The 12,674-nt window shown below is 33.9% G+C and overlaps 1 protein-coding gene across 2 annotated transcripts in view; it reads left to right on the forward strand.

Moving 5' to 3' along the window:
• The first annotated feature begins 7,751 nt into the window (after positions 1 to 7,751).
• The window catches only part of kcnip4a (potassium voltage-gated channel interacting protein 4a), a 215,073-nt gene continuing 210,150 nt past the window's right edge, over positions 7,752 to 12,674 (forward strand). The window contains exon 1 of one of the 2 annotated variants that reach the window (XM_058781421.1): positions 7,752 to 7,860. In XM_058781421.1, the coding sequence (XP_058637404.1) occupies positions 7,803 to 7,860 (58 nt within the window). In that variant the 5' untranslated portion in view covers positions 7,752 to 7,802. Of the gene's footprint in view, positions 7,873 to 12,674 lie in introns of both variants that reach the window. The other variant, XM_058781419.1, reaches the window with a different exon arrangement.

A 12,674-nucleotide genomic window follows, 5' to 3' on the forward strand; every position in this document is an offset into this window, starting at 1 on the left:
TTAAATGATCAAACATTACTTGCTTCTTAATAAAGTGTATTCTATTGGTTTAACTGAAAATGCCCTTCTTTGGTTTAATGCTTATCTTCATAACAGGCGTCAGTATGTTGTTTTCCAGGGTTTTCAGTCTGATTATGTAATTGTTGAAAAAGGTGTTCCTCAAGGTTCTACCCTGGGACCACTACTTTTTTCTATTTTTATTAACGAATTACCTCAAATATGCCTGAATTGTTCTGTATATTTTTATGCCGATGACACTGTTATTTACAACACTAATTCTGATTAGTTTCAAATTCAGAATTATTTACGCGGCATTGTCATTCTTTTTCCTTTTTGATTTGAATATTACTTTTGACGATGGTTTACCTCTTGAAAATTTTGATTCATTCTTTGAATTGACCCTGAACTTACTTTTAAGACCCATATTGATTATATTGTTAATAGAACATATGGTTGTTTGTTTACTTTATCATTCAATTAATTGTTTTACATTTCAAGTTAGGAAAATAATTATTTATTGGGTAATATTACCTCTTATTGATTATGCTGATGTTGTTTACACCACTAATTATGATTTGGTTTAAATGCAGAATTATTTATTCTTCTTCATTGTCGTTCTTTTTTTTTTAAATTTATTATTATTTAAATATTACTTTTGATGATGGTTTGCCTCTTGATAATGGTGATTCACTCTTTGGATTGACGCTGAACTCACTTTTGCATTTACATAACATTTACATTGTAAATTAAAATTATTATAATTAGTTTTACTATTATTAATAATAATTATAATATTTATAAATATTATTATAATGTAAATGTAATGTAAATGCATTTTATGATTCACCAAGAACCATGGTTTCAGCTCTACTGTCCTACTGAAGAAAAAAAGTCTCCTACATCATGAATGGCCTGAGGGTGAGAAAATTAACAGCAATTGAACTACCCCTTTAACATAGAGACTGGGGTCAGAGAGATACTTTAGACTCATCTATTGTGTGTATATATATGTATGTATAATACAGGTGCTGGTCATATAATTAAAATATCATCAAAAAGTTGATTTGTTTCACTAATTCCATTCAAAAAGTGAAACTTGTATATTATATTCATTCATTACACACAAACACACAAAGATATATTTCAAATGTTTATTTCTTTTAATTTTGATGATTAGAGCTTACAGCTCATGAAAGTCAAAAATCAGTATCTCAGAATATTAGAATATTACTTAAGACCAATACAAAGAAAGGATTTTTAGAAATCTTGGCCAACTGAAAAGTATGAGCCTGTACAGCACTCAATACTTAGTTGGGGCTCCTTTTGCCTGAATTACTGCAGCAATGCGGCGTGGCATGGAGTCGATCAGTCTGTGGCACTGCTCAGGTGTTATGAGAGCCCAGGTTGCTCTGATAGTGGCCTTCAGCTCATCTGCATTGTTGGGTCTGGTGTCTCTCATCTTCCTCTTGACAATACTCCACAGATTCTCTCTGGGGTTCAGATCAGGCGAGTTTGCTGGCCAGTCAAGCACAGTAACACTATGGTCATTGAACCAGCTTTTGGTACTTTTGGCAGTGTGGGCAGGTGCCAAGTCCTGCTGGAAAATGAAATCAGCATCTCCATAAAGCTTGTCAACAGAAGGAAGCATGAAGTGCTCTAAAATTTCCTGGTAGATGGCTGCGTTGACTGTGGACTTCAGAAAACACAGCAGATGACATGGCAGCCCAAATCATCACTGACTGTGGAAACTTCACACTGGACTTCAAGCAACATGGATTCTGTGCCTCTCCACTCTTCCTTCAGACTCTGGGACCTTGATTTCCAAATGAAATGTAAAATTTACTTTCATCTGAAAAGAGGACTTTGGACCACTAAGCAACAGTCCAGTTCTTTGTCTCCACAGCCCAGTTAAGATGCTTCTGACGTTGTCTCTGGTTCAGAAGTGGCTTGGTAGCCCTTTTCCTGAAGACGTCTGAGCGTGGTGACTCTTGATGCACTGACTCCAGCTTCAGTTCACTCCTTGTGAAGCTCTCCCAAGTGTTTGAATCGGCTTTGCTTGACTGTATTCTCAAGCTTGCGGTCATCCCTGTTGCTTGTGCACCTTTTCCTACCCAAATTCTTCCTTCCAGTCAACTTTGCATTTAATATGCTTTGATACAGCACTCTGTAAACAGCCACACCTTTCAGTAATGACCTTCTGTGACTTACCCTCTTTGTGGAGGGTGTCAATGTTCGTCTTCTGGATCATTGCCAAGTCAGCAGTCTTCCCCATTATTGTGGTTTCAAAGAACAAGAGATACCCAGAATTTATACTGTAGGGATGGTCATTTATTCAAACTCAAATGTAAATATTCTAATATTTTGAGATACTGATTTTTGACTTTCATGAGCTGTAAGCTCTAATCATCAAAATGAAAAGAAATAAACATTTGAAATATATCAGTCTGTGTGTAATGAATGAATATAATATACAAGTTTCACTTTCTGAATGGAATTAGTGAAATAAATCAACTTTTTGATGATATTCTAATTATATGACCAGCACCTGTATATATAAACAGCTGTCATACTGGAACATGACACTGCTCTCCAGCTATATTGTGCTAAATGAGAAAACATTGCGACCTTACAAATATGTCCTGGGAAATAAACAAACAAGTGCCAAAGGGAAGTTGAACTTTATGTCTCAGATTTTAGATCCATCAAGTTTGACAGAAGACATTACAGCAGACCAGACACTCTAGATGGGTTCGGTGTCCAACTGCACATATGGCTTTTTTTGGCGAATGTTGGATTAGTTTTGTGCTGGGAGATGTGTTCACAAAGTAGTTGATATGTTTCCCCGTCAGCCTACTATTATTTTTGAAACGAGTGTCATAATTAATCAGACAACCACTGACATGAAAACAAGAAGTGAATAGCTTACAGTGGCTTTTGTGGCTTTATTAACGGACGGTGAAGAGTGAAAGGAGATGATTGGGCTGAGAGGAGGAATGGGATCAAACACATTACAGGCCAGACTCGAACCTATGTTAAAGGGGTCATATAATGCCATTTTTGTACAAGCTAATATGATTCTTTAGGGTCTAAATTGAAAGTTTGTAATATACTTTAATTAAAAATTCTCATTAGTATTGTAAGAAAACACTCATTTTACCTGCTCAAAAACAGCTCTCTGTTCAGCACACCGTTTTAGTGCGTGTGTTTTTAAATGCTAGTGAGCTTTGCTCGCCCCGCCCCTCTGTTCTGTGGGGCGTTTTTGACACAACACACGTGGAGTGTTGCCTTGACAACAGTTGAGAGTATATTTTAAAGAATGGCAGCGGGAGTCTCTGAGGATACTGTGCAACCGTAACGTTTTGTTCATTATAAACGTGGGATTATTAATTATATTGAGAACGTCAGAATAGAAAACATGCATGTACCCTGAATGTAAACATTAGCCACATACATCCTGAAGCGTGCTAGCGATTTGCAAAGATTAATATAAAGATTAATATAAAGGTTAATTAAACGTTACACTCACTTCTTCTGGAGGTTCAGCAGGAACACGAATAGTTGGTACCGATTCTTTTTCAGGAGCAGCTTTAGCAAAACCAGCTTTATACTGACCTTCATTTATAAAGCAGTCTGGTGAAAATGATTCGCGCAAACATGAAAACATTGACGTTGCTCGTGGGGAATATTCCTTCAAAAGCAAAACTCAGCCACTGTGTCTTCAGCGGTTCGGACTTAGGAACATCAAAATGACTGCTGTGTTCATTATTGCACCCGAGAACAGAACACCACAATCGCTAGACGCCATTCTGCTCATAGACAGCTCCAGCGTATATCAACAATGACGCGCGGACTATGATTGACAGCTCGCTCACGAGCAAGGGCGGGTCTGTGTTGAAACACTGCTGTCAATCAACCATCGTGGGAGGGGCGTCCGACCGTGTGACGTCACACGGTCGAACGGCTTGATTTGAGACAGGGTAAAACAAATAAGGAGATTAAAAAAAAAAACACTGGATGGATTTTTATCATTTTATGATGGTTGTGTACAGGCACTGCTAACACACATTTCAGTACAATCAACTTGTAAAAGTGCATGTACCATTATATGACCCCTTTAAGGAAATAGGGTCCCACTTTATATTAGGTGGCCTTAACTACTATGTACTTACATTTAAATTAATCATTTAGTACAATGCACTTATTGTGTACACACATGTTTTTACATTGTACTTATATTTTTAAAAATACCTATATGTAATTACATCTGTAATTAATTTCTGTTATTACATTTATAATTACACTGTTGACCCATCCCTTACACCTTAACCCACCCTTAAACTTACCCATACCACCAAACCTGTCCCTAACCTTGCCCGTATCCCTCCTCAATAGCAGCAATTGTGTTTTGCAATACAGTATGAACACAATAAGTACATTGTACTTATTTTTTGATGTAAGTACATAGTAGTTAAGGCCACCTAATATAAAGTGTGACCGGAAATAGTTCCTCCAAAAATAAATAAATAAATTACAAAAAATTTACTTTTAATATTAAACCATCGCTTCTGGCCAAAATTTTAGTCCAAAAAAAAGAAAAGAAATGACTGTTTCAAATTCATTCAAATTCATAATACAATTACTTCTAAGGTGAATGGATTCTGCTTCTTTCCCATGAACCCCCACTAACTATGGTAGCTTGTTTCTGCCACTGAGTAAGAAATAAAAATCTAATTGCAAATTTTTATTCCACAATTCTGACTTTTTTCTATTGATATTTCTGTCTGAATTTTGGGAAATATAAACTCAAATTGCAAGATACAAACTCACAATTTTGTGAAAAACATTGAATTGTGAGATATAAACTTGCAGTTCTGAGGAAATACCTTTTTTATTTTTTATTCTGTCAAAAACAAAACAAAACAAAACAAAACAAAAAAAATTGTGAGATGTAAACTCAGAGTAAACATGCGTCTATTTGATTATGATAAATTTACAACAGTGAATTCTACTCACTTAACTGTAGGGGCTCAGAAGTCACAGAATTACACAAAGCTACATACGGTTGCATTAAATATTATTATATTATATTATATTAATTATATTATATTATATTATATTATATTATATTATATATTATATTATATTATAATATATTATATTATATTATATTATATTATATTATATTATATTATATTATATTATATTATATTATATTATATTAATTTATTATATTATATTTAGTTCTGTCAACGATTAATCGCATCCAAAATAAAAGTTTTTGTTTACATAATACATGCGTGTATACTGTTTATATTTATTATGTATACATACTGTAAATACAAACACGTGCATGTATATATTTAAGAAAAATTTTATATTTATATATAAAATATATTTATATATAATATAAAATATTAGAATATGAATATATAAATGTATAAACGTGTAAATATTTTCAAAATATATACTGTATGTGTGTGTATTTATATATACAAAATATACACTTTTATTTTGGATGCGATTAATCGCGGTTAATCGTTTGACAGCACTAATTATATTATATTATATTAGACACAGGTTTGTAGGAAATCTATTGCCAGGTCAGTTATTTGGTTTTTATTTCTGTTGTTGTTTTCGGTGCTAATTATCTGTAGCTGCAGGATATTCAATGCTGGAGTACAACAGGAATACTAAATGAGCAGGTTTGAGTGAAACATTATATTATGCTAATTGAAAGATTTCAGGTTTGCTGTTTGCATCAGCATGCATCTCATTGTTGTGTGTTTTCCTCAATGTCATGTCTACATTAACACCCATATTCTGCCTATATGCCTCAGTCCTCATGGACACAAACGTGGACGTCTGTGTTACATAAGCTCATCACACTTGATAGCTCAGACATTATCTTCTCAGTCTCCAGGCTACAATCTCTGTATGCGCCCACTATACAGTACAGTCAAATGTGGGATGGAGTCAGTGAATTACTGCATTGAACAAATGGAGCCAAATCCTTCTTTATCCTCTTGTCTGAAAGACATAAAGTTTGCCTAGTGGATGCTTGATTTCTCCTGTGAGTAGTTTTACCCTCCTACATCTTCGCCAACTCTTCATTTCCTTTCACCAGCATTTCATTACCACAGCTTGATCAGTAGATGTTGATTGCCGATGCTTAATTTATTATGTTAATTACATTTTTCAAGAGATAATGATATTAAATTGTTTATTCTTCTTTTTATACAATATTTCTAATAGATAACTATTGTTAGATCAGTATTACATCTAAATACAGCACAACATCTTGAACACTGGCAAATTAGTCAAAAAATATATTTCCAAGCTTGTGTAAACGCCTGGTATTGTCAGTCAAAACGCTGTCAGAAATGTCAAATCCCATCTGCTGAATGCTGAGTTGTCTTTTTATATACTCTTTTCCATTCTCCAAGAAACGCTATATGAAGCTCGAGCGTGGCAGTGTGTACTCAGTACTGGCAGTTCTTGAGTATAAAGTCTCAAACTGAGAAGACATGGTGGTACAATATAGGCTACCATCATGCTATAGACGCATGTACAAGTTACTGTTGGAACAAACAATATATAGTCGCTCCAAAACCTATTCGGATAAAACCCATGGTATGAATTTCATTGCATTAGATGAAAAATATCCAACAGTGATGCTGACTTTTTCTCAAATGTAGATGTTTGAAATCACTTTTAATGAACTGGTCCAAAGGTGCTTTTTACTAAATGTGTGAAATCAGTTCCCCTCCAGTTGTCCTTGCAGAAACACCACAGGTGTAAGACAAAAACTGTTTGAGTCATCAATATATTCGGTCAAATCCCATTCTCTGGATTTTCCCAGAAAAAGCTTGTTTTTAATGCAATGATAGTAATACAGAACATTTTAAGAGTTGCTTAAAAGTTCAAATAGGCTACTTTTGGGTAAAATGCATTTGACTAATATATTAGACTGTGATATAATTATATAATATAGTACATTAAATATATAAAATAATATAAATGATATTACAAACATATATTGAATATATAAAAGAGTTGCTTAAAAGTTCAAATTTAGGTGCAACTGTAACTAAATACAGACTAACAATTCCTAAATTTGCAATAGCCTATAGTTATATTATAATATATTATATAATATTTAAATGTAACATTTTATTTATATTTTGTAATATATAAAATATTTTATATATAGTGTATTTAATATTATATTAAATATATTAAATTATATCAATTATATTATTATATACTGCATTACTATATTGTATGTATATGTATATTTATGATATATTATTGAAATTATTTTTATTTATATTTTATAATATATAAAATATTTAATATAATGTTTATTTTTATATTCAATATTTTATATTATTTATTTTAAAATTAAATATATTATATTAAATATGTTATATGATCAAATATAAATAAAAATAAGTTTAATATTATATAATATATTATTAATATATTAAATAAATATTAAATACAATTTACATGTATATATAAACTTTAACGTATACATAAAATGTAATACGTTTTATATATACATGCATATAAGAAATGTAATATATTTGGGATGAAAACAAACAATAAAAAAACAATTTAACAATAAATCTTTCCATTTTAAACTATCCCTTTTACAAAGTTGACGTCCCATATAAAACCAACGCTGCAGCGAGAGCGCGTGTGAGCGGTGACTGCAGCATCAGCTGAAGCGCAACAGTCTCAGTCTGCCCTCAGAAGTGCGCGACACACGGAGAAAGCTGGAAACAGAGACTAGTATTACAATGGAGAAGAAACTCGACAGCATCTCAGCCCGAGTGGACGCGTCAAGTTCATCGAGTGGTAGGACTAAAGGTGCATGATTGTTCCTCGTGCATGCAGCATGCGCACGTCTCGCGTGCAAGTTTGACAAGCCGACGGTCATGTTTGTACTTTTGCCGTTCTTTGAATGAGAGGGCTTTTATTTCAGCTGCACAAAGACGTGATGTTATAGTTGTCCCAGTTGGAAAATTGAATCTACCTGTTACTTTGGACGGTAGATTTTAATTATTGTCACGGCATCTGCATCTTATGAAAATCTATATCATTTAAGCTTAGTCAGGCTTCCACCTGTGTAGTTGTAGAGTAACTAGATGGACTGACACGCGTTGTTGTGTTTTTAAACACCAAGGTTTGTTCACTGTGGACTTTTTTAAGTTTGTGTTTCTGCGTCTTTTTTTATAAAATGCATGACTAGAAGCAGCCAAGCAGGTGGGATGAAACTCACTGCCTGCGGACACAACCCTTGACCATTATACATGTAGCCTATAAAAAACTCGCTCATCCTCTACCAAACTAACAACCCGCAATATTTATAGCACATTCTGGGATTTGCCATCAAAATTCGTTGTAAATCTAGCATTGAATGCTTATAGGCTACTAATATAAATAGTGCTTCTGTCATAAAACTGTTATAGACTATATATAATTTACAGTGCTGGGCAGATTGCTTACAAATTGTAGTCCATTACTTTTTCCAAATTACATGAAAGAAATGGTAGTCAATAACGTAATCAAATCCATTACGCATTTTCAGTATAATCTGACTACTTTTTGATTACATTTAGATTAGGTTTGACCTAACTCATTTATCAAATTGATTTAAATAGCATAATCATGTGCTATATTGGTATAAAAATACATTTTCTATTTCTTGTTATGAAAGTCATGAAGTGCATTGAAAATTACATCCAGGTTTCCCAAACTGGGTTTCGCAAAGCAACTGCAGGGGCTTGTGAATTTAATGATAATTAAAGCAAATGTAAAATGAAAATAAATCATTTTAAAATAACAGCAATCAAAGTAAAAACGTTTTGTGTGAATGTTAACAAAACTGGAAGACGTTCTGAACGTATATAACCGGTAGGATATTTTAGAGAGGAACATTTAAAAGATAAAAAAGAGGAATTCTATGGAGAATCAACAGATTATGAATAATTTATTGTTATTGTGTGAATAGCATGTAATCAGTAAAAAGTAACTCTTGTGTCATTATGAGTATTTTAAAATGAAATGACATTTAATTAAAAGTAGGTCGTTTACATAATCTGATTATGTAATCCAGATTACATTACTAGCCAGCTCTGATCATTTACAATAAATAAATAAAAAATAAAAAAACATAACACAATTGTGAAGTGCAAAATTATTGATCTAACAGTAAATATTGTTAAAGGTTAAATTGAATAAAATGATAACCTGCCCTGACCTTGTTACCATTGCACATTTCTGTTCCAATCTGCCTTCATTATATAGTTGACTCCTGTTGTGGCGTATCCTGATGTGACTTTATTGTACACACACACACAGCAGTTATTACAAAAACAGCAATACAATGAGTTATATGATGTTGCTGGTGATCATGCGGATGCTGGATGTACCTCAAGTGCCTTGAGAACTGTGGAAATTGGTTAATTTCCCATTATCTTGAGTAGGCTAATATAAAGGATAATATGCTTTCACAGATCACTGACTTCTCTGCATTAAATGATGGCAGAACAATTGCAGAAATGCACATGATGTCTTCTGTGTAATAACAAGAATTGTACTAATGGTTTGTTGTGCGAATTTTATGTCCTGTTAAAGGCTCCATGATGTTCTGAATTACATGACAAAGTACCTAAAGCTTGTTTAAATTGAAGAAAGCTAAATTCTGTTCAGCACACAACACAATTGCTTCCATTTACTCATCTACTTCACAACAATTTGTTACATGGGGTGTTAGTCTCATCACAGACAATGTGAATAATTAGCATTTTCTTTGCAAGGGCGATGATGTAGATGTCTTTATACCTTGAATCTGCCATTCATGACATTAATGTGCTTGCTCTCCTAAATAGATCTTATTCACACTTCCAAATCCCACATTCAGACAGGTTTATTGCCATTAGAGAAGTGTTGTGCTTTCTCTGAGTGCTTTCATGGGTAATGCCGTTTCAACTTGTCTTTCAGGGTTGAAATTCTTACAGCTGGTACTGGTTCACCTCGTGAGAAGAGATACAGTTAATACAGGCATTGGGCAAAGGTTATTGAGAATAAGGGATATGAAAATGAATGTGACATTTTCTGATGCCATCAAATTATTGTACCTGTATAATTACGAATATTTTAGCATTTAGATAAAATGACCATTTTAGATATATTTCTTGTTACATCATTAGATATTGAATTAGTTGATTTAGACACCTGTAGTGTTTATAAGCTTTAAACTGAAAATTGTGTTGAATTGTGTTTGTTGACTCACTTTAATGTTTTTCTGTGGAACACAAAAGGAATTTTTGAAGAAACTTCAAACAGCTCTTTTCCAGTTCATAGAAACACTGTGTGTCTGGTTCATGCAACTGGTGCACTAGCCTATATGTTTTATTCGTCTGAAGCCATATGATAATGTCATGCTAGGAGCAGACTGAAACATGAGCCGTTTTCATAAAACTTTTTGAAGCGCATCTCACATCTCAGGCTCTGTCCTGTGTTTTTGAATGTCCTACATTTTTTAAATGATTAACATGAATGCATTATCTATGGATTACTGTTGGAAAAAAGCTGCATGGTCAAGATTCTTCAAAATTTCTTCTTTTGTGTTTTGTGGGAAAATAACGTTCAGGCTTGAAATGACACGTTTTCCTTTGAAAAACTTGATGAAAAGAACGTACTTAAAGGAATAGTTCACCTTTAACTTCAAAACATTGCTTTTGACTAGAATTCACGTACTCTGTCCAAGATATTGTTTTCTGCAGTGAAAAAATTGTCTTGTCTTGTTTAAAACAGTCCAAAACAGTTTTAAACAAATATGTGGGTGGATTTTGATGTGAGAGGACAACAGGAGCTGGACTTTTACTCTGGAAGAAGGTTTATTATGGATTATAGATTAAAGTTAAAATGCCTTAATGATGGATTTGTTTCTTATAAACATACAGATTTTGGCTTCACAAGATGTTAATTGATGAACTGGAGTCGTGTGGATTACTTGTGGATTATTGTGATGTTTTTATCAGCTGTTTGGACTCTCATTCTGACGGCACCCATTCACTGCAGAGCATCCATTGGTGAGCAAGTGATGCAATGCAACATTTTTTACAAATCTGGTCATTTGAAGAAATAATCTTATCTACATCTCTGACGGCCTGAGAGTGAGTCAGTTTTCAGCAAATTTGAATATTTAGGTGAACTAGTCCTTTCAGTTTTCACATCGGTCATGCAGAGAAAGCAAACTGGCACATATAAGCAGATAGCGTGTGCCAATATTAGGTAGGCGACAGTTTTACTTTGCAAGTTACTTATTTCTCAAACCCACGCTTTGGAAAAGCTGGTCACTCATTTGAAAATGTAACTGTTATTGGTTTGAACCTTTAAGTACATATTTCCATATAGAAGAGTGTGCGCCTGCTGAGCTGAGCATGTTGAATATTAAAATCCAGAAGAGTAGATGAAGGAATAGTATTGTACATTTACCATGCTGCCTACAACGTATAATGAGCAGACACTTGTTTCTGAATGTTGAGGCTGGAAAATTGACTGTAATTTAAATTTTTTTTTTTTGCTTCATCATTTTCAAAAGGTCCACACACGGCGCTTGTTTGGTGTGCACTTGGTGAATGACTCAAAAGGTGTGTTTGCTTTAGCATTATTAAAGATATTTTGATCCGCTGGTGACCTTGAGGCTTCATCTGAAGCCAAAGGTCTGGTAGCCTATTGTACCTCAGTCATTAATGACTTTAGGTCCTTTACATACAGTATGCATCAATGCACGCATTGGTTTGTTAGGTCTAGCTGCCTCTGTAGAGGTTTTGGCTAAAGACGGTCTGTTTCTCAGTGTGCCCTTCTCCTTTTCAGTCGTTGCATTTTTGTGTTGCATAATCAGTGGGTGGAACCAAGGATTTTGCCAGGTGGACTTCGCCGTATTACTTGTGAAAGTCTTTATTTTAAAGGCTTAAGATTGCATAATCAGGATTACATCTCCATACTTTTACATATTCCCTGTAAAATAAATGTTAATGCAGGTGCACAGTACAAGACTGAAACTTTTCACTTTTCAAAATCAACAAAACGCCCCAGATTATCAGTGTGCATCAATGAAATTGCAAAAGAGTGCAAGAGGAGAGTGAGACAGCGGGAAGTGGAAGCTAAAAAAATGTAACTGCAGTTATGGAGTTAAATGATCTTCTAATTGCTCTGGTTGTGTAAAGTGTGCATGAACACAACAGAAAAGAAGAATCTGTCAGGGGAGAATTCAGTGAAGAAAAAATGCGGTAATGATAGAGACGTTTATTTGAACATGCATCTGATTAACTAAAGGAATTAAAATCATCTTCAGTACTCGTCTGCATGTATTCTCGGATATAATGTTTTCTCTGTGCTATCTTTTGTCATCCAGAGGTGTGTAGATATTAGAGTCGGAACAGGAATGAGGCTAATATTCTGTCTTGCATTAATATTTCAGCCTCGTGCCTATTCAAGACTAATTGTTGTCTGTACAGGACGTAATATGATAAAGCTTTCTTGCCAGCTCTCTTGTTTGCAAGATAAAGAAAAAAAAAAAGATCTTCCTCTATGCTTTCACTGTTCCTCAATTCTCTGTTGTAGCTTGTACTATAAATAATGTCTGAAACTTTGTAACA

This window comes from Onychostoma macrolepis, chromosome 07 (assembly GCF_012432095.1).
Source record: "Onychostoma macrolepis isolate SWU-2019 chromosome 07, ASM1243209v1, whole genome shotgun sequence".
Lineage (NCBI taxonomy): Eukaryota > Metazoa > Chordata > Actinopteri > Cypriniformes > Cyprinidae > Onychostoma > Onychostoma macrolepis.